At 40.7% G+C, this 21,273-nt stretch overlaps 3 protein-coding genes across 7 annotated transcripts in view; 2 read left to right on the top strand and 1 right to left on the bottom strand.

Annotated features, from left to right (window-relative positions):
- Window positions 1-1,609: 1,609 nt before the first annotated feature.
- Window positions 1,610-11,086, bottom strand: FBXO43 (F-box protein 43). The gene is made up of 6 exons (XM_002198890.5): window positions 10,955-11,086; window positions 8,837-9,002; window positions 4,264-5,786; window positions 3,308-3,410; window positions 2,313-2,498; window positions 1,610-2,222 (listed from the first exon to the last, which is right to left on the bottom strand). Exons 3-6 carry the CDS (start codon window positions 5,736-5,738, stop codon window positions 1,974-1,976), a joined length of 2,013 nt encoding a protein of 670 aa, XP_002198926.2. The 5' UTR covers window positions 5,739-5,786; window positions 8,837-9,002; window positions 10,955-11,086; the 3' UTR covers window positions 1,610-1,973.
- Window positions 11,087-14,898: 3,812 nt separating this feature from the next.
- On the top strand, window positions 14,899-18,456 carry POLR2K (RNA polymerase II, I and III subunit K). Of its 2 annotated transcripts, none has more exons than XM_041713889.2 (4): window positions 14,899-14,977; window positions 17,056-17,119; window positions 17,804-17,896; window positions 18,301-18,456. In XM_041713889.2, the coding sequence occupies exons 2-4, from the start codon at window positions 17,059-17,061 to the stop codon at window positions 18,321-18,323; spliced, it is 177 nt and encodes a 58-aa protein (XP_041569823.1). In that variant the 5' UTR covers window positions 14,899-14,977; window positions 17,056-17,058; the 3' UTR covers window positions 18,324-18,456.
- Window positions 18,457-20,248: 1,792 nt separating this feature from the next.
- The window catches only part of SPAG1 (sperm associated antigen 1), a 37,428-nt gene continuing 36,403 nt past the window's right edge, over window positions 20,249-21,273 (top strand). For 2 of the 4 annotated variants that reach the window (XM_041713993.2, XM_030266498.4), the window contains exon 1: window positions 20,250-21,012. The gene's annotated coding sequence lies outside the window, so the exon portion shown is untranslated. Of the gene's footprint in view, window positions 21,013-21,273 lie in introns of all 4 variants that reach the window. The other 2 variants (XM_072924857.1, XM_030266497.4) reach the window with 2 other exon arrangements.

A 21,273-nucleotide genomic window follows, 5' to 3' on the forward strand; every position in this document is an offset into this window, starting at 1 on the left:
AAAGTAGTTACTATATACCAAAGGAATAAAGAACAAATCCAATGATTCTTTGAACCTAATTAACTTCTAAGTAAACCTTGAACACCTAAAGCTCTAAACAATTAAAAAAAAACAAATGTTAAATAAATCAAGTCATTTAATCATTGTCCCACTCACAGTCTCCTCCTCTATAATGAATGCCCTTCTTCCTAAACCAAACCTATGTGCACATAACTCTGTATTCCCTACCTTGCCCCCAAATCCTTTTCCTTGATTGTTCCCTTAGAATAGACTGAGCAGACTTCAAGTTGCTACCAGTCTAACCTAAGAACAGGGCAAAGGCTTAGGAAACACAAACATAAACATGGAATTAAAGTGTTGTTACTTATATTAATGCAATAACCAGGATCTTCTGGCAGATATATTGGGTTGACTTCTTTAATGATAACACTTAGTTAATAGTGTTAAAATTTCCTTACCATTTTATTAACCATGTTGTCTCTCCTCCTTCTAAATGCTATGTGAAACTACTATGCCAAAAATCAAGAATGGTAAAAGTACTAATCAAATTACAACAGTCAGAGGTGAGAAATAAGAAGTGGTGTTTCTAGAACATCCTGAAGTTATTATCCTGGTCCATTTGGCTTAAACATCCACAGATTTTGTAAAAATAAATAAATAAGAAAACGTTTGTAATTTTTAGACACTAAAAATAAAGGGCTGTGTGAATAAATATTAAAAGAGGCAAATATGAAGCTTATGATTTACTTGAAAATTTTTCTCCTTTTTTTTTTAATCTGACTTTCTAAAAAAAACTCAGTGTTAAGGCTTACCTAGAAATACGCACAGCCTTCAAAAAAACAACACAAAAGATATCAAAGGGAGAGTGGGGAGTAAATGCCAGCTGACAACAAGAGTTCTGCAAGATGCTTGTAACAAGCTTTTTGAAAGGATAAGTGGGACAATATTATTATAGAAGTTAATTGATATTATATCTTCAAAGAAGTACTGTGTCCATTTCTGTCACCTGTATTTCAAGTTGTTTGTAATTGCTAGGATACAAACCAAAACCACACAAAAATTTTTTGAGGTCCAAGAGACAGATTGAGTTAGTTTTCTAGAAGGGATCAGCATATTTAGTTCAAGAGCAAAGTACCTCAATTTCCTTTATTGAATCTAGAGATAGAGTGATTCTCAGCTGTAGACAATCCTTTTGCTCAAGTAGAAGTGTGAAGGTGACCTAGTATCTGGGAGCTGAGGTTGAATCAGATTAAGCTTGACGGAAAGTTCACAACAGCAAAGGCGATGCCACAGCATTTTCAGATACCTGAATATACACGGTATCACCCAAAGTTTTCAAGACAAAAACTTGGTAAAACTCAGTACAACAGAATATCCACACAGCATCAGTTTAGTTTATAAATTACTATTCTATTGAATTCAGAGCCTAAGAGAGCAACAAATTAATTATTGCAATAAAAAATTCAGACAACTAATATATTAGTTTTGACATTTTACCATCCATATAAATAGAAGCATTTTTGCAAATTTACAGTGTCGCAATTTGAGACATTTTAAAAATATTTGCTGTAATTTAAAGTGAATAAATAAATTTCAAATACTTTTTTAGAAATATTTTCTTTAATTTGTCTTTAAGACAAGAATAACATTTTTAAACATCAATGAGGCCATTTAAGCTAAATATTAAAGACTACATTTAAGACACTTTATTTAAAAATTATGTTAGTAAGTTTCTACCTACTACACAACAGGTAAAACAAAACATAAAATATTTTTAAATGTTCATTTTTTTAAAAACAAAATTATACTATGTTAATTGGGATATATACATGAGAGGTTATCTTGGTAAGTCAGCAAGAATAAATGGGATGATACTTTCAAAATGCATACCTTTAGGAAGAGCAGGAACAAGATTAGGAATTTAGGGGAAGAGGAAAAAGAGTTAAATGTAGGGAGTTACATGCTTTACTAATTTAAAGCCTTTTTAAATTTCTTTTGCTTTGGGCACTTCCTGGTGGAGCATCTTTTTTGTTCTTCCGTTTTGTAGATAAACTATTACATTCTTTTGACCCATGGAATGCATGCAGACATAAAATACAGAACTCAAATGCACACGATTCTCTGCTACATAGTCCCCGTTTCTTTACTAATTGATATTTAGCAGGATATTGACATCTTGGACAGGGTTTTAGAGCTTCATCAGTGAACAGAGTTTTAGCAACCTGTAGCAAGAGGAGAGAGAAAAGAGATATTTATTCTTGTAAATGAAAACATTCTAAAAACTTAAAATGAAGCATTTCTTAGATACCTACTTTCATGTATTCTTCCTGCCTACTAGCTGAGTGGGGAACAGAACTGCATCTCCTAGGTGTAAGTTCAGTGTGTGAAGGTGGTGTCTGTAAAATAGGAGTTCTGGCTTGAGCTTGAACAGGCCTTAGAGCCGATCTATTGAGAATATTAAGTCTTGTAGCAGCATCTTCAGCCTTCAATAAATATTCCTGTTAGTTTACAATTATTTAACAAAAAAAAAAAAAAAAAGAGAAATTAGGATTTTATTTCATTTAGGATTTACATCTAGATTTTACTTGTTTGAGTTTTTTCCATCTGCAACAACACATAAGAAAATAAAATTATATATATATATCACAATTATTTACCATTAAATGTTTCTATTTAGCAAGGGATCAAGAGAGAGAACAAAAACAAAGTCCCATGAGCAGGGTAAAAAGCCAACTGTCTTTCAGCGCACTCTACTGGTGCTCATGTTTGTGAATTAGGACATCTCAAGAGCAAGTGTGCATGTATCATGTGGAAGGTCTGAAAAAATATACTGCTATTAATATGCTTATTTCTTTAGATGCCCCTTAAAAGCCTTCTACATATCCTTCTGATGTTCACAAATACACCGTGACACTGCGACGCAAGCAGTCCTGAAAATAATCAGGAAGTAGTGTAGGGCAGGTCATAAAGCACTGCAGACCAGAGTGAAATGGACAAAGAGGAACAGCATGGCACAACAGTATAAGTAGAGTTTAAAATATAAAGCTAGAATTAGTCCAGAGATCCTACAGGATTCCCAAGAAAGGGCAGGAGGGTAAGTAAGAGTCTTACATGATTGAAAGACCAGTACTCAAACTACAGACAACTGAAAAGCAGTGAGAGCCATTACATTCTCCCGTTAGAATCCACCACCTACTCATTTTGGAACTCTCTATCAGTTACTTTTTGGTAGCTTTATAAGGTGTTTTGTCTTTCCTTCTATCTTCTTTCACATTTTAAAAAAATCACCTTTGAAGAACTACCTTACCCGAGCTGCTTCTTTCAGCTGTTTTGTGTACAACTTTCTCCTCTTATCTGCACTTCTGTCTTGTACAATGATTTCACGCCAGCTTTTGCTTACTTTCCAAATGCTGGAACAAATAAAAAATTTATCCACTTTCAATATTTTTCAAGTGGTGCAGAAGTCATGTTAGCAAGACTAGCTGGTAAAGATTTTTGCATGGTTTCATATACTCTTGGTCATTTTACAGACTGTTGCTATAGACTAGTTCTTTATTTTGTTATGAAACACAGGTCTCATATTTTACATATCACTGTATAACAGAAGAGTCTAAAGAACAACACCAACATTAATAGCACAGCATATCTTTAACTTAGAAAATAAATTCATTTCTTCCTCCATATAAGCCACTTACCAAGATTGTTTCTAGTTACATTTGTGTTAAGAGTTCTGAAAATATCTGTGCCCTTAGACTTTCATCTATTCATCCATTCCCTTTCTTACAACAAAGAAATCAAGATCGTTGTGTGAAATGTTACAGTTCCTATTAATTAGAAATTAATCAAGAAGATTACTCATGCATCAAAATTCTTTGAGCATCTTTGCGCTCAGAAATAACTGAGGAAATAAAACACACAAGAAAGATTCTAGAAAATTTGTTTTGAGTGCTATGCACTATTGGGAACTTGTAATGAGGATAAATTACTTCCTAGGCTTAAAGTGATTTTTGATATATTTTAAAATTTACAAGTATTGTGATGTAGTTTTGAGTTCACAAATTTTTCAATTTTTTTTAGCTTTTTAATGCCCCTATTTATTTTTAGATCTACACAGAAAGACCTATTTAATTAACGGTGAGAAAACTTCTCATTTTTTTCAGAAACAAATTTTGACAACACCCAGTATTCCAGAATTTATTCTAATTCATTTGCAGAAGCAAATATTTTTCCCTTTTTTTGTGTGTGTGAAGCAATAGTACTTACCTGCATAGACTTTCTACTGTCAAAGCATCTAAAACTATAGCAAGAACATGTTTTAAATTTCTATCTTTCAATTCTGTTAAAATGTCTAATTTTTCAAGGCCCATTTTCTTCCCAATAAGTCCAGGAAGAACATTATCTAATGCAAATACTTCTGTTCCATCAATATTCTCCGAGATTTGCTTTTGGTGCAATCTTTGTCTTTGCAAGCAAATTTCATGAACTATTTTCAGAGCTGGAGTTCTTGAGAGATCTCCATGACTTACAACCAGGTCTCCACTCAGCTGTTCTTTTAGAACTAACTCATGATCTTTACTGACAAAGTCTCTTTCTTTTGTTAATATATGCACTGAAGTAGGACTGCCATGATTATCTTCTGTCTCTGACTGGGAGCCTAGTTCCCGAAGAGTGGATAACCTTCTGACTCGCTCAAGTTTTCTTGTCTTTCTTTTACTGTCTAAAGTTTTGGAATCTTCTTTGTGCTTTTGGAAGAGCTCTTGGAAAGATCCCTCATAATCAGACAATGAGTCTCCTGATTTGTCCAAAGGAAGTGAATTATATCCACTATCTTCAGGCGTTGAAAGATCTGGGTAATTTGCTACCTTAACAGGGGGAGAGCTTATATCACATAGTCCGAAGTTCGAGTTCTCTACAGGACTGGTGATAGAAGTCAGGTATTTACCCTCACTGGCCTCAGGGAGGCTACTCCTACTGTAAGCAGGAGTCCTAAGCACCCCATCTCTAACACTCATAAGAACATTTTCATTAAATTCATTAGTGTTACTAGCAGTGACATCCTTCCATTGAATTGGAGATAAACTTTCTGATTCTAACAATAAGGGGTCCTTACACTGGGACTCCTCTAGTGTAGAAGTCCTTTGCTGTGAAAAGGAGAGCCTCCGTTTTGGAGAATCAGAATTAGAGTTCTCAGGTTCTGAAGTGCTAGTTGTCAGAGGTTTGTAACCTTTATCTTTTGGAGAATATGCAGCAGTTTGTGAATGTTTTTCCTCAGCGCTCAAAACACATTTTTTCCTGATGCTTCCTGAAGAACTAAGTTGTCTTTCACAGCATCCTACAGTTGTGCCAGCTTTGACGGTATTGGGTAAAAGCAGCCTCCTGCGTAGTGAGGAGCCTTTTCTACTTGATTTAGGAGTTTCAAAAAAATCTTCACTTCTATTTGCTTCTCTTTCTTCTGATAAGGAGATAGAATTAAATTCTTTTTCAATAGATGGTGACGTGGGAAAGGCAGCACTTGGATGGATGTGCTCAGAATGCTCCTGTAGCAATGATACACTTGCTACACTCTGTACTTCTTCACGTTCTGAGTCAGGATCTTTTACTGACTCGTTGCACCTGCTGTCCAGAAATGCTGAAGTGCAATATGTGTCTTTAAAATTTGAGTATTTAAAGTTACTCCTGGGAGGTGTTAATCTATTTCTTTCAAGAATATTGAACCTCACTAGATGACTGTCCGACATCTTCTGCTTGACACTTTGAATTTCTAGATAAAGATACCACTGTTGTTTCTGAAACAAACAAAAAAAGCAGTCACCAAAACCCCCTCAGATTAGAGAGAAAGCCTTGTGTAAGTCTATCAAGATAACAGTAATAACAAAATTATTGTCATTAGTCTCAGTACACCTTATACATAAACACAAAAGTAGATTGTTAGAATGAGTGATTAAAATGCATATTATACTGTTAGGCAAATCAATTATTTTTCCAGCCAGCTAATTAACCTGGCAGTCCTCATGTGTGGAAAAGCTCTTCAAATAAGCTACACAGCAATTAGAAGCTCATTGGTGCTGAAATTGGCAACAATAATCCCCATCATTCCAGTAGAGCCAAGATTTTTATTGGCACTGTCCTGGTTCATCCAGCAACTGATAATTCAGTACTCAAGAATGAGCAGAAACTCTGGTAATAGGCGAGTTTAGATAAAAGGCATTTTCTCCTTAATTAAAATAAGAGGATTAATCATGAAGTTACAAGTCTAGAAGTCTCCCTATTATTTAGATCCCTAGAGTCTCCAGAGGAAATGAATTTGACCTCTAGTTACAAAGTGAAAAGTGCTTTTTTATCTGCCTTAACATTTAAGTGTTGTTTTGTAAAGAAGCTCTCTGCTTTTGGTCATCTCTACAGGTAAACTGAGTGTTTTGAAGGCATACATTTTAAAGAAAATTACTGACTATACACACACCCACCAGGTGCATAGAATTTAAGAGCGACTATATATTTTCCTAGAAAGGTTAGAAGTGGCTAATGCACACAAAAGATGTGTGGAAACAGGCTTACTTTTGCCACTCATACACTGCAGAGTTTCTCCACCCTAACTGTAATGGGTCACTGCTTTCTACGCACAGTAACTGTACAAATGATGTTATGACTAATGCAGCAAGGGGGCTGCTCTTGCAGAGTACTTCACATCAGTATTGCAATACTCAGGAGTTTGAATCAGTACCTTTTACTGTGGTATGTTACCTCTAGAACTGGTATTCCGGAACTAAACCTAGAATTAGCAAGTGACCTTTCAAAGCAGAAGTAGGAATCTTTAAAGGTGGTTTCAACACCAAATACTAAGCTATTGCTAGTATCCCAACAGTCCTGTCTTAGTCTAGACCTAAGCCACCAAATACAAGCAATGGGAACCCAAAGTGCTTGAGAAACGCGAGACAGATTCTTTGATGATCTTGGGTCATTAATTAACATTTTAACCCATATAGAAAGCACTTTTTAAGATGATTGCAATATTTTTAAAAATGCTTTGTTTTGTTTTCTACTGTAAGAAGACAGGAACAAGAAAAGTTCAAAAGGAAAAGGCTATTAAACAGCAGAATGATACCTTGGTATAAAGACATACACAATCTTGCTAATATTGGTATGAAATCAAACAGACTTAAACAAAAAAGAAATCCACATACAGAACTGAGAAAAACTCTTCTATCAAAGACAGATATGTGAAAATAATTCCAAGACAACAACAAACTTAAGTCTGGCATGCTTCGTTCCCTTCTCCCATTACCTCTATAAGGTACCTTTCTTTCCTGTTTGTTTTCTGTCTCTGCTTTTACCTTGTTCCCTGTTTTACACAATGAAACAAGTGACAGCACAAATAGGAAATACAAGGCCATAGCTTTAAGCTAGTGCTTAGTGAATTAGAGATTAGTTCTTTGCTGCTCCAGGAACAACTCCAAATAGCATTTAATGTTTCATCTGCATCACTTCTCCATGTTTTAGTAGATCTCCAAGTACTGCTGTCCCCCAGCAGTTGATCCTGGGCCCACTATAGTTCAACTTATTAATCTGTGACTTGGATGAAAGGTGCAGATGCCTCCCTCAGCAAGTTCACTGGTGGCACAAAGCTGTGAGGAGCAGCTGATACCCCAGAGGGCTGGACAGCCTTTCAGAAGGACCTGGGCAGGCTGGAGAGATGGGCAGAGAACTATCTGAAACCCAGCAAAGGCAAATGCAGATCCTGCATCTGTTGAGGAACCCCAGGGACCACCAGTACAGGCTGGGGGCTGCCCTGCTGGGAAGCAGCTCTGCAGAGAAGGTCCTGGTGGACAACAAAATGTCCATGAGCCAACCGTATGCCCAAGAAGGCCAAGGGTACCCTGTGGTGCATTAGGAAAAGCATTGCCAGCTGGTTAAGGGAGGTTATCCTGACCCTGTGCTCAGCCCTGTTGAGGCCTCACCTGGAGTGCTGCGTCTAGTTCAGAGCTTTCCAGGTCAAGAAAGACAAAGAAATACTGGAGAGAGTCCAGTAGAACTATGGAGATTAGGGAACTGGAACACCTGTTTATGAGGAAAGGCTGAGGAAGCTGGGCCTGTATAGCCTGGAGAAGGGACCTTATCAATATCAGTATCTGAAGGGAGGGTACCAAAAGGATGCAGACAGGCTCTTCCTGGCGGTGCCAAATGATAACACAAGAGGCAATGGGCAGAAAAGGTACATGGAAAGTTGCACCTGAACGTGAGAAAAAAGTTCTTTACTGTGAGGATGACAAAACACTGGAAGAGCTACCCAGAGAGCTCATGGGTTCTTCTCTGGAAATATTCAAAAGCCATTTGGACACAATGAGTAATGTGCTCTGAAGACCCTGCTCAAGCAGGAAAGTTGGACTAGATCTCCAGTGGTCCCTTCCAATCTTACACATTCTGTGATTCCATGGTTTTAGGCAATAGGCTGAAAAGGCTTTGTCATGAACCAGAAAAAAACTTTTCCCTGTATTTTTAAAGGTACAAAATCTCTGTGCAGCACACTGCTGAACTTCAGACAATTATTCATGCTATGAGCAAAGGACCACATGAGCGTAGCGCTTCTCTTTGTAAGGACAAAGACCTATAAGAAGTCTGTCATAACAACAGGGCATTATCTTCACAAGTCTATAAGAAGAATAGAGGCTTCATTTTCATGCTGAATTTTGGACAACTGCAGTTAGTTAGCAAATGTTGCCAGTAGATATTATTTCCAAAAATGTTGATAGAGATTTAAACTGAATGCTAGAGACAGCTGTCCAAAATCTTAATACCCCCACCCCCTCAAAAAAAAAAAAAAACATATACACACACTTACCTTTAAAAATATTAGTATTTCCCTCAAATACAGTCAAACTAACCACACATTTAACAAAAGCCCAAAGTCTTCTAGGCTTAGAAAATTAGTTTTCAGGCAGCATGCTGAAGAAACAAAAGGAATATCTCACGCTTGCAGTTTCATCTTCAGGCATTCTATGGGACAACTGAGAACAAAAAAAGAATTAAAATATTTCAGTATAAAAAAAATTAAGCAAACTTGTGCTTCAAGTAACATGAAAATCATAGCAAAACACGATTTTGCAGGCATAAGGGAGGTCAGAATAGCAGAGTTAAAGAAATGTTGGTAACTCAACTAGAAGCCGAATATAGTGCTGTGCAGAGGCCAACGTCCGGCAGGGGGAGCTTGTGAGCGCACCGCATTGATTCGGATATGTTGGCAAACATATAAATAATATGTTAATAATAATATATATAGAAATTATAAAATAATATATGGATAATATAAATAAAATTGCCAGTAGACACTGAGTGAACGATGGCTGTCCATTAAGCTTCATTTCTCCTCTTTTCTATGCTTCATTCTATACCTCTCCATTCATTCATACATTTTTATACTTATTTTTACTTTTTTACACTCTAGTCCACAATTTTGAGACCTCATGTGGAGTTTGCCTTCAGTCGTGAGGCCCCCAAAAATAAGAAGGAGATGGACATGTTGGAGCGAGTCCAGAAGTGGAGCATGAAAATAATCAGAGGGCTGGAGCACCTCTGCTCTGAAGACAGTCTGAGACGGGGGGGGGGGGCTGCTCAGCCTGGAGAAGAGAAGCCTTCAGGGAAAAATAATTGTAACCTTTCAGTACCCCATGGGTACCCATCAAGAAAGCCAGAAAGGGACTTTTTACAAGCGCATTTGGTGATAAAACAAGGCAGTAGGGGCTTTAAACTGAAAGAAGTAAAGTTAGCTTAGATGTTAGGAAGAAATTATTCACTATGAGAGCAACGAGACACTGGAACAGGTTGCCCAGAGAAGTCACAGAAGCTCCATTACTAGCAGTGTTCAAGATCACCCTGGACATGACTCAGAACTACCTGATTTAGTAGAAGGTGCCCCTGCCCATGGAAGGGGCTCAGAACTGGATGATCTTTAACATCCCTCACAACCTGAACCATTCTGTGATTTACACAAACCCCAGTATACAACTCAAACTTGTATACATTTTTTTTACAAAATGTAGTACCTTTTGGTACTTGTGCAAATTAAGCTTTAATTTAACACAAGGTCTCATTTTACAAATACAAAAGGAAAAGCCTTTCAGAGGTGCTGAGCATTTCTCAGAACAAGATTCTATTTCTGTTCATAAGAGATGCCTAACAAAATCTCTTATAACACTATCTTTTATAAGCGCTTCTTTTTTATCATGAGAACTTAATCTACTAAATTTGAGCCATAACACCACACCTTTTTCATTTGGGGATCTTTAACTAGTTCCTGAAAGTTTTCTTAACCTTGGCTTAGATGCCATCAAACAGATGTACAGGGAAGAAAAGGCTGGTCACACCACTAGTCAGTTACAGAGTAAGTAACAAAATCCATATCTGCTAAGGATAGATTTATGTGCTCTGTGCATTTCTCATATCTATTATTAATTTTGCACTTCTCAAATCAATTTACAAAGCAACTGCAAACTTTCTGGGGGTTTACTGGACACAATAATTCATATTCAGAGACTAAATTTAGGACAGGATTCACAAATTTAGACAAGGAACAATTTCTAACAAGTTTAGTCTTACCAAGCACCCTAGAGAAGGAAGAATGTTGGTTACTATAAGCAATGTAAGTGGTGCCTCCAACTTAGACAAATTCTAGGATGGAAACACACCTGTTCCTAGTAATTTGTGTTCCTCAGTAACACACACAGAACACTTATGCATTGAACAAGACATTTTTGCCTTTTTTAAAATCACTGTTCACCACTGCTTACAAAACAGATAAAGACAAAGTTTTGGTGCTAGAGAAGTATTTTCTCTGTTATTTAAACAGATATGGTAACTGTAAAAAAGACTGCTCTTTGACCCCAAAGTCATTGATACCTTCCAGGTAATAATACTGAAGATGACACAGCCAAGTCCTTTCTGCATGATATGGGCCACTTACCCTAATTTGTGAAGCAAATCAAGATCTTCCAATGCAAAGGCGGTGCATTCAAAGTATTGCTTACCCCTAGTGATAACCTGAAGTGAGAAAGGATGTGGAGAGAAAAGAGAGAGGTCCAAGAGAAACATTACCCAGCTGAGACAGTTTTCACTCCACAAATATGTGTTAACTGCAATGCCTAATTACCCAGCAACGGCGATAAATGAGATGTAGCTGAGGACCAGCACCCGAGGGTCTCAGTCACCTGGGATGCCGGACACGAGCAAAGCAACCGCTTCGCCCTCTCGTCCGGCAAGCCGGTGGGCACAGGAGCAGAGCCTGGAGGCCGCCCTGCCACCGGGCGCAGCTGAGGCGGCTGCGGGGCACCCCGAGCAGGGCTGGGGGCGAGGAGCAGCACTGAAGGCGGGCTGCGGGACTTCAGCAGCTCTCGCCGCCCGGCCGGGCCCGTTGCCCTTGGCGAGGAGCCGCTTCGCTCTCCCCACCCACACCGGCCCCCCGCGTGCGGCCGCCGCCGCTTTCCCTCGCTCGGGTTTGAACTACCCGCCCTCACCAACCGCTGCCTCCCCGCCCCCTCCGCGCTCGGCCCCGGCCGGCAGCCTGAGGAGACCGGGAGTGCCCAGCCCGCCCCTCGGGGACTTGAGGGAGCACCGGCGAGGCTTTCCCCGCTCCTCACTCCTGAGACTTCAGCCCCCGCCGCGCCCAGCCCACACTTAAAGCGCCCCAGAGCCGTTCCTGCCCCTGCTCTGCTTCCCCAGAGGCGCCCGGTGAGGGTGGAGCTTTCCCGCCTCTGCCGGAGCCCGCTGCGCTCCCTAGGGCGGAGGGGAACGGGGGCGTGGGCGCTAAGGGGCGGCTCAGGGGTGCCTGGGGCATTCCCCGCTAATAATCCTTATCTGCACCACAGCCTTTAAACTCGGGTTATAAGGGTACTAGTTAATTGAGTTAATTAGCTTAATTACCTTTTTACCGGATAGCCCAGGACTAAAACAGTCACAGAGCGTTTGTCAAGTATATCACCTTCAAAGCAGTCGGTGAAGGATCGCCGACTCCAGCACCGCATGGGTCCTCATGGACCTCATAGAGTCTCCCCAGGTACTTTTTGCCAAAGATTCCCGGAAGGACCATTCTCCCTGGCTACAGTGCAGAGCATATTTTCCGCGCCCTGTCCTGTCGTGAATGGCCTAAGGGCTACTCCTGTTTAATTTGTTTAAAAGCTTGTAGTAATTCAGAAACTGGCTCCTGGGTTTTGCTGTGGTTTTAGTTTTTCTGTATACTAAAATAAACTCAAAAAAAAAAACCCGACCCAAAGAGCAAACCGCCAAAACTACGAATACGTGGATGGATGGGCTCGGTAAGGATAGCGTGATTCTTCACACCGGCGGGATGGGGAATGGCAGACCTGAACGAGAGACCTAAAACTGGCTCTTAAAGCTACACCTATATTCTAGTATACAAACTCCCGTCTTAAGTAACGTAACTCCTGTTGGTGAGTTCTGACATTTGTCAGCTTTCCCCTTTGGCAACTCCGCTCCTCCTGGTGTGAGGCAGCCTGAGAGGGAGTCGAGAAAACAAGGGCTTAAAAGTTCCCGACCCAGAGCAGGCGGAAACTGACTTTGAGGGAAAGAATATCTATTTATTTGACTACAGTTATGGCTTAAAACGGAAAGGCTCTTTGACTATCTACCCCTTCCTTTTTAGAAGGAAAAAACATTAGAAACTTCCTTTAAGGTAGTCGAACTTTTCTGAAAGTGCTTTCTGTAATACCGTCTGTTTCACAGGAACAGAATAAAACTGTTTTTCAAATATTTGTATTTATTTATAAAATACCTTCTCAGTAAAATTGGAAGCTTACTAGTGGGACACAGCCACTGCAAGCTCTGTCTCCGTCACTCAAACCTGGATGGATTTATGCGAGCTGGATCAAAAATATCCAAGAAATTTAGCGAGTTGTAATTGCGACATTTTATGCAATACACAGAAGTGTCACACTACAAAGTGCGTTTTAACAAAAAAAAAAAAAAAAAAAAAACACGCAACAAAAACACACACACCAAAAAACCAAAACAAAACAACAAAAAAAAAATAAAAACAAAACCCCAAGACCTGAGAACGCTACTTCTAACAAGTGAAACCAGGTGAGACATTCTGCAACAGTCGCACTGCGCTCGGTTCCGGCTGCATTTCCTCCCCCTGTCCAAAGTACCTGTACCCTTGTGCCTTCCCCATCTCGACACACAAACCTTTCCTCTCATTTACCTGCCAATTCCCCAATAACTATTTCACTTTACAGTACAGTGGGAATCTCTCAGACACTCTCCACACTCTCTGCTACTCTAAATCCAACGGAGCATCTTTAGGGCTGGAATTTACCAGCACATGGGAATGGGATTTAGCAAAGCGCTCCTCCCATAAGGGGCGGATTTTATCGGAAACTGCTGAAGTGAAACTTTAAGATCTGGTAGAACATCCTATTTTTCCAAGGGAATGTTTAAAGGATACCAATAATAAAAAAAATACATGATTTCTTTATTAATAATGGAAACATTTTCACAGGATTAACTGAATCTTTCATGGAGATATTTTTAGTAAGTCCTTTTAAATTTGTCGGTTTGACAAATGAGTTTTCAAAATACTAGTAAGCCTATAGAAACAATAACCGGTGTGTGTGTGTGTGTGTGTGTGGGTGCTTTTTTTTAGGAGTTGGAAATTTCTTACCATGCCTTTATCAATAAAGAGCCCAGGCTGTTTCTCTCCTCTGTTTAAACCTCTTGGTACCCACCTATACCCACGGCTCCGTAGCAGAGGAGAGGATGCAAGCAGTAACCTATAACAGTACCTCTGCCTTTTACAAACCATTTTTATTGCCTGTGCTTTATTCTGGCACTCCAAAGCTTTATTCTTAAAGAGCAGTGTGAAGAAGCAAGTCTAAAGCCATTACTGTGATTTCATTACGTTTAATTTAAACACAAAATGAGGAAAACAGCAACTATTTATTATTACCTACGTTCGTTTTAGGTAAATTACGTGTCCTGTATGAAGGTGATTTGCTGGTTGGAGAACATCAATGAATTACAACTGATAAAAGCTCATCCTTATTAATTTGGATGCTTAGGAAACAATTTTTATTCAGTATTCAGAAACAGAAAGAGATATTTCCTTAAACTAGGGAACCGTTGAAGTTTAAATTGGCATATTCACAAAATATAGTATTCGTTAAACATTATTGGAGGGGGGGAGAAATACAGCAAAGATTCTACAAATATACAGCAAAATTCTACAAACTGTCAGTCGAAGATTCAAAATTCCTACCGCAAGCGAGCTGGAGCCACTGACAAAGAGCAACCGGTGTAGTTTCAAATTTTGCCTGCACCATTTTAGTTCAGTACATCGGGGAATACCGACATATGAAGTTCTCTCATAATAGAACCTTACACATAAAATGCGCAACATATATGTTTGTAGTATGTAAGTTTGGCTTCATGTGGGTAAATATGATACCGACCACGGCATCAAAATATCAAGATGCCGGCTTTATCCACGAATTTTAGGTAAAATGCTTCTGAGAACAGAGAGGACCTTGAGGCAGAACACCTCGGTGGTTTAAAACTCCGCAGCCGTAAGACCAGACCTGGTGCGGGCTATTCTTTATCCCGAGTATGTTGAGTACTAAACAACAGTAGCTAAATAAAATAATGAAAATACCGGGGACCTTGGGGCTCATGTTACCTAACCATGCAGCTGCCTTTCTTCACACTGCTATTCATATGGAAGCTTGTGTCTTTGTGTCTTAAAATAATGTGTGCCTGTCTTTTTTTTTTTTTTTTCTTTCCCTTCCTTTTTTCCCCTATCTTTTTTCCCCCCGGTAGCTAACACCCAGAACGGAATATTGATTCCTTTCTCAGCCTCATTGCAATTCCCGCCGCGGAGGCCGGCGCTGGCGGCGGGGCGGAGCACGGCCCGCCCCCGCGGGTCTCGTCATCAGCGGGCGCCGGGGAGGTGGCGAGGCCGGCGGAGCTGCGGGAGCTGGTGAGCGCCTGCTCCGGCCTTCGGGTGTTCCCTTCGCTGCTGGGCGGTGCTGGTGTGCCCGTGGAGGGCAGGGACAGGCCGGGACCAGGCTCGTGGCCTTCGCTTCTGTGTGCCAGACCCGCGGACAGTGGAGGAGGTCGGAATCGGGGCGGGGTGGGGAGCCTGGGGCCCGTGGGCTGTGCGAAGGGCTGTAAGTCCTTCTCCTTCATGGGCTCTGCGGGACGTGAATGAGCGGGTTGGCCTCTTTCACGGGTGCATAAGAGATGCTCGGAGAGAGGACCTCATTAATATGCAAAAATATCTGAAAGCGAGGGCTGCCAAGAAGATGAAGCCACGCTCCTCTTGGTGGTGCCAAGCACTAGGACAATAGGCAGCAGGCAGAAACTGAGGCATTGAAAGTGCCGCCTGAACAGGAGGAAGAACTTCTTTACTGTGCAGGGTTGCACACTGGAACAGATTGTTCAGAGAGGTTGAGGAATTCCCCTCACTGGAGATACTCAAGAACCATCTGTGTGCTCTCCTGTGACATGTGCTGTAGAATGATCCCGCTTAAGCAGGGAGGTTGGACCAGATGACCCACTGCGGTCCCTTCCAGCCTTTCCCATTCTGTGATTTGGTGAGGTGCTCTTGGCACATGGTACCCCCACATCTCTGCAGTGGATTCTGGCTGCATCCCAGCACCTGTTGGTGCATCACTGGACCTGTTGGCTCTGTCAGCTTGGTGGCACATAGGGCTGTAGGGTGTGTAAAGGCTAGCTAAGCTATGGCACCTCCCTGCAAAACACAGAACTTTAGTTCACTGCTGCCCTTTGCAGCAGTATAATTTTGCTCCATAAGCAGCACTAGCCCAAGTTATTTAGCTACAACATTAATCCACCTTAGTTCAGTTCTGTATTTTAGAAGAGTCCACTGTTTTCTAGTGGTAATGGGTGACTGCACATATCTTACTGCAATATGCTGACACGAAAAAACTGTAGCACATGTGAGTTAAGATGCCACTATGAATATGGTGTAGCATACTTGAAAGCTGTAGAGTTCAATGGATTTTCTCCAGTTTTCTTAAATGGAGTGACATAGTGGGAGATTTAACAAGATGGTTTGTCAAGTGTTGATCAGACTCCTAAAGTATGAAATGTCCCTGTCCTGTTTTCAGTATCATAATTTTCCCAGCTGAATTTATAATTAAACAAATTCTGAAGATGAGGGAAATAATTTTTGCTGTAATGTTAAACAAAAGCATCTGAGAGCCATTCTGTCATGGGAAGCAAAGGAAGCATCAAGAAGGCTATTTACTGGCATAATGGTTAGGAATTCCTCTATATCAGACAGAACAGCAATACAGAAAACAGCAGCCTCAGAAAACCTAATAGGAAATAATTAATGTTCTCGCCTAGACTTGAACTGGGTGGGGAAAAAAGTGTTTATCTATGTACAGTAACCACCTCAAAATTCATGGTTGCATGTACATTTACATGCATGTAGGATAGGATTACTTAAAACTTGGAGGGGTGTTTGTGGAGTATATGCAACTATTTAGTCTGATGCCATGAAGAAATACTTGTCTTCAAATAAGTCTGGACAATCAAAGCCATTGTAGGACATTAAGAGGTATTTGGAGAATAGCATTGAGTTATTACTCTTGATTTGGTAGGATTTGAAGGGTTGAATTTCATCTCCATGACCCCTCATTGTTCAGGGTTTTTTTCCCTTTTGTTTTGCTTTTTAATTTCTGCTATTTTTCTACCTACAGTCTGTTCCCAGTATTTCTAATACCTTAGAACAACGAGTAGTTTATTAGGTTAGCTAGTGTGTCAGAGAGGGAGGAAAGATGACAAGGCTTACCATCTTTGTTAGCACCATTGTTACATGAGTGGCATATAAGAAATTATTGAGTTTTATATTTCCAGCAGGGAAATTCTTAACATTGGCAGGAAGGAGGAAAGAAAGTGATTTCATGTTCTATTACCTTTAGCTTGAGATATTAAAATGATTGCGTATGCCTTGGAAACAAAGTAAAAAAAAAGACCCAAAAACCCCAAACTCAAGCTAATGTGCATGTTGTGTATTTTTTGTTTTAGAACATGGATTCACAGAAGGACGTTCAACCTCCAAAGCAGCAGCCAATGATTTATATTTGTGGAGGTAAAAAAAAGACATTAATGATTTTTTTTTTATTACTTGTTACTGGAGATTTAGTGTTCTAATAATGAATAGTGCTTAGTCATTATACTGAAGGGTACATACGTACAAATAGTTGCAGTATATATCCTGATGATGTTTAAAGCTTTATGCATTGATGGTGACACATATATGGAGTACATATGCAGTGTTGTGGAGACAATTCTCTAGAGCTTGTGTTGCTGTGTGGAGCTCCTTGATCCCTGTGTGTTTTGTTGACAGTGCTGTTAGTCAGATTCTCTCTTACCTATAGATTAATCGACGACTTAAAATTGGTGGTTTTCAGGAGTCCGTGGAATATTTTGTCTTTTAAGGCAATAGACTTTGGGCTTTGGAGGGATGAACGAAAATTTTCATTAGTAGATGATCTAGTATCAAGTGTGGAATGTGTTCTATGTAGTAATATTTCGGTGATTTTTAGAAAGATTTGCTTTTATCTTAAAGATAAGTGAAGCTTACTTTTTATTTTCTCTTTTTTTTTTCATGGTATCTTGTTATCATTGAGCTCTTGATACAGATTCATTACACTTGCTATGTTTGTTTGCCACAAATAGGAATTTGACTGTCATACCTTCTCAAAGTTATCTGTGCATTAACAGTGCTGTTCTTCTTTGCCCCCACTTCATTTTTCTTCCTCCATAACATCAGAATGTCATACGGAAAATGAAATAAAGGCAAGAGATCCTATCAGGTGCAGAGAATGTGGCTACAGGATAATGTACAAGAAAAGGACCAAAAGATGTATCCTTTTACAAGTGCACTTGAGTGCCTTTGGAAAGCTGTGGATGGAGACAAGGGGAAACAGAATAGAAGACTCAAAAAATTACATAGCAATTCTTCAGGGTCAAAAATCAATGCAGTAGAGCAAATTACTATAGCACAATCTCTGCAGTGTGATTTGGCACCCGGATTTATTTTCTGGCACTTTCTCTTTTTTTTTCCATTTTCTATGCACAATATATTAAGTTACGATAGTCTGCTGGGTAAAGTACTGTGGATAGTTGATACTATTCAGCATCTTATTAAAGATGATTTTTGAAATACTTTATGTATGTAGTTGTGACTAGATTAAGACAGTCTCTTTTCCTCTCCCCCATCTTTTTTTCAACTACAAAATATTTTTTTCTTTAACTGCATTATTCCAGTGGTAGTTTTTGATGCTCGATGATGTCTGCTGGAGATAGTGACTTCATGATGTAATCTTTCTGATAACTTTGTTCTGTAAAACTATTTGTGTGTAAATGCACACTCTTATTTGTGTTTTAAGAGATTGAAATATTAAAGTTTACTGTAGTACTAAATTTTGTCTATATTGTCTTCCATCAATAGATTTCTAAAGCCGTTTAAATTTGTTTAAATTAAAGTCAAAGTATTTTTAAAGTTTGGTGATAATTGTATTCTTTTTGAGTTATCTTTGTTTCCGTTACTCTCATCTACACTTTATTTGCGTTTTAACTTTGCTAAATGTTCTTTGGACTTCTGTGAACTGCATGAAATAACTGTGGTTTGAATAAATTCTTCTGAAAATAAATAGGAAGCTACAGAAGGCTAGGTTTGAAACAGATCTGGATTTCAAAAAAGAAAATCTTAAAGGACATCAGGGCACCCAATTCTGGCACCCAGTTGTGGGCATGTCAAAAGTATGGATGTCTGGAAGTGTGAAAAAATAATTTCTCCTGAAAGAAGAGGGAGAGGGAGGCAAGTTAAACATTAAGAAGCAATGTGGAAACAGAAATTTCTTAAGTGCTGTTTGACTTGTTTGTATTGAAGGTGTTATGGTTTGATGCTGTCACTGTGTTAGCGCTTTTATGAAAATGCACTTTCTCTAAATAAATGCTGTGAGATGTGATTAGCGACAAAGTAGAGTGGGTCTAAGTTTAAAAATAAAGGGAAAAACTTTTTAAAGCTACTATTATTACTAATAAAAGACACAGAGAATTCAGAATGAAAACTCTCTAAAACACTCTTTTTTTCCTCAGTTAATTTCTAATAAACTACAGTGAGACAAAACTCTGGATTCTTGATTACGTTGCTACTCTTCATATAATTAATTTTTATTTCATTAAGGGAGGATGTTTTTTTGTACTATAGACTTTTAGAAAACACAGTTGTAACTCTTCTGTGTTTCCATGTCACACATGGCGACTGCCTGGAGAAGAAATTGTTATTGTGACTTTTTTTTATGTTACAGTGCTCTCACTACTGTCTATGGACAGACTGCTTATAGGGCTTTTAAAAGGATGTTTTGTTAAGGACTAAAAGAACAACAGTTCAGTTTCTTATTTTGGGACTCCGGTCCCCCTTATTTTCTTTTTTTCTTGGGGCTGAGGGTTTTCAGAACAGACATTTTCTTCTTTTTGAAGACAGAGGGTATCCTACACTCTTTAACTTTTTATTGTTTACTTTGTTCTTGTGCTGGTAGTTGCTGAAGCAGGTTTTTTGGTTTACTATTGTATTTTCTTTAAAAATACAATTTTTGTTGTAGGAGAAATTGGTTTAGTCTATGGTTATACAAGAAGAGTCTAGCTAAAAGCTACTCTATTACCTCTTCTTACTTAGGATTCTTTATTTTTTTTTAACATTTCAGTCTTAGACTATCTCTCTTCTTTTTTTTAAGGAGATTAAGGAGGAGTATTATTTAAAAAGGGGTTAAAAGTTTTAGACTCTTAGGACAGCTGAAATTTCTGCTCAGAACTCTTAACTCTTATGGCTGGGTACCCCCCTTTCTCTTTTCTTCTGCTGGTGTATTGCTCGTACAGAACACAGTCTCTTGTCTATTTCACTCTTTCTTTTTCTGGAAGGGGGAGGGGAATACAGACATCTCAGATTTTTTTTTACTTTTTTGTTTTGTGGGGGCTTTTTACACCCTGACCTACCTCTCTCGGGCTGCATGGCTTCCCCTCCCCTACCCAACCTGTGGCTGGGCAGGAGAGAAAGAGCGTGTCCTTTACACTGGCTGGAACTAAAGAGAAAGTTTCTCCTGGAAATTTTTGCTTTTAACCCTCTGTGTTCTCAGAGGCGTGTCTGTGTTTTCAGTGGTCACTCTAATATCTAATATCTACACTTGACCACTGATTGGTTTGACTCTAATTTGAGAAAAAATGACACAAGGAAAGAATTAGATCTGTGTTACAAAGACTTTTTGGGTACCCAGCGTGCACCTCGTGCCTGCATAGCAGAGCGAGGGGCTCGGCTACTGCCGCAGCTGCTCACAGGAGAGGAGGAGCGGGCACAGCGGCGCTGCCGGAGCTCGCCGGCCAGCGGAGGCGGCCCGGCCCGGCTGCGGGGCGCCGCTGGTGCCGGGCAGAGGCGGCGAAGAGCCCCGCTGCCCTGGGGAAGGGGCACGGACCTGCTTTGGAGAGCAGTGCTGGGGGAGTGCAGAGCTGACAGGCAACACTGCCGCGGGCGCCGGGGGACGGCAGAGTGACCGCTTGCTCTCCGCTGAGTGAAACACTACGCTGAGACACGAGGGTGACGCTTTCCAGAGCCGCGCCCCGGGCGCTGTGTTCCTGCCCGCCCTCGGCAGGCGCTCCCCTCAGCCCCGATCCCCGCCCTGGCCGCGGCGGCGCTTGCGCGGCCGGAGCGAGGGCCGGGGGCTCGGCTGCGGTGTGGGCAGGGCGGCGGCCGTGCCCCGGGACAGCGCGGCGCCGGGCAGGTGCGTGCCGAGGAGCGAGAGGCGAGGCCGGTGTCACCGCTGGAGCCCGGCGGGGCTCTGCGGGAGCCTCGGCGGGGCATCCCGGGGCGGGCAGCGCCGTGTCCCTGCCGCCATGCTGTACATAGCAACAGTCGCTACGTGCGGGCCGGCCGCGCTGCCCCGCTCCGGCGCTGCCTGAGGGGAGCCTGGTGCCGGCCCGGAGGTAAATCCCTGGTCCGGCCGGGGGATGCCTGGGGAAGCTCTCTTGGAGCTGGGCTGTGCCCCCGAGCAGCCGCGGAGTCCTGGTCCCCGCGGTGCCGAGAGCTACGCTGGGCAGCTCCCTCCCGGCCGCGGGAATAAACGGGGAAAACCGCCGGTGGTGATGAGTTTTTAATTCTTCTGTTCTTCTTTAATTATTTTCTGCATTTATCCTTCTTTCCATACGTCTTCTTCCTTTCCCAGTACTGAAACCGTAAAGTCTTGG

This window comes from Taeniopygia guttata, chromosome 2 (assembly GCF_048771995.1).
Source record: "Taeniopygia guttata chromosome 2, bTaeGut7.mat, whole genome shotgun sequence".
Lineage (NCBI taxonomy): Eukaryota > Metazoa > Chordata > Aves > Passeriformes > Estrildidae > Taeniopygia > Taeniopygia guttata.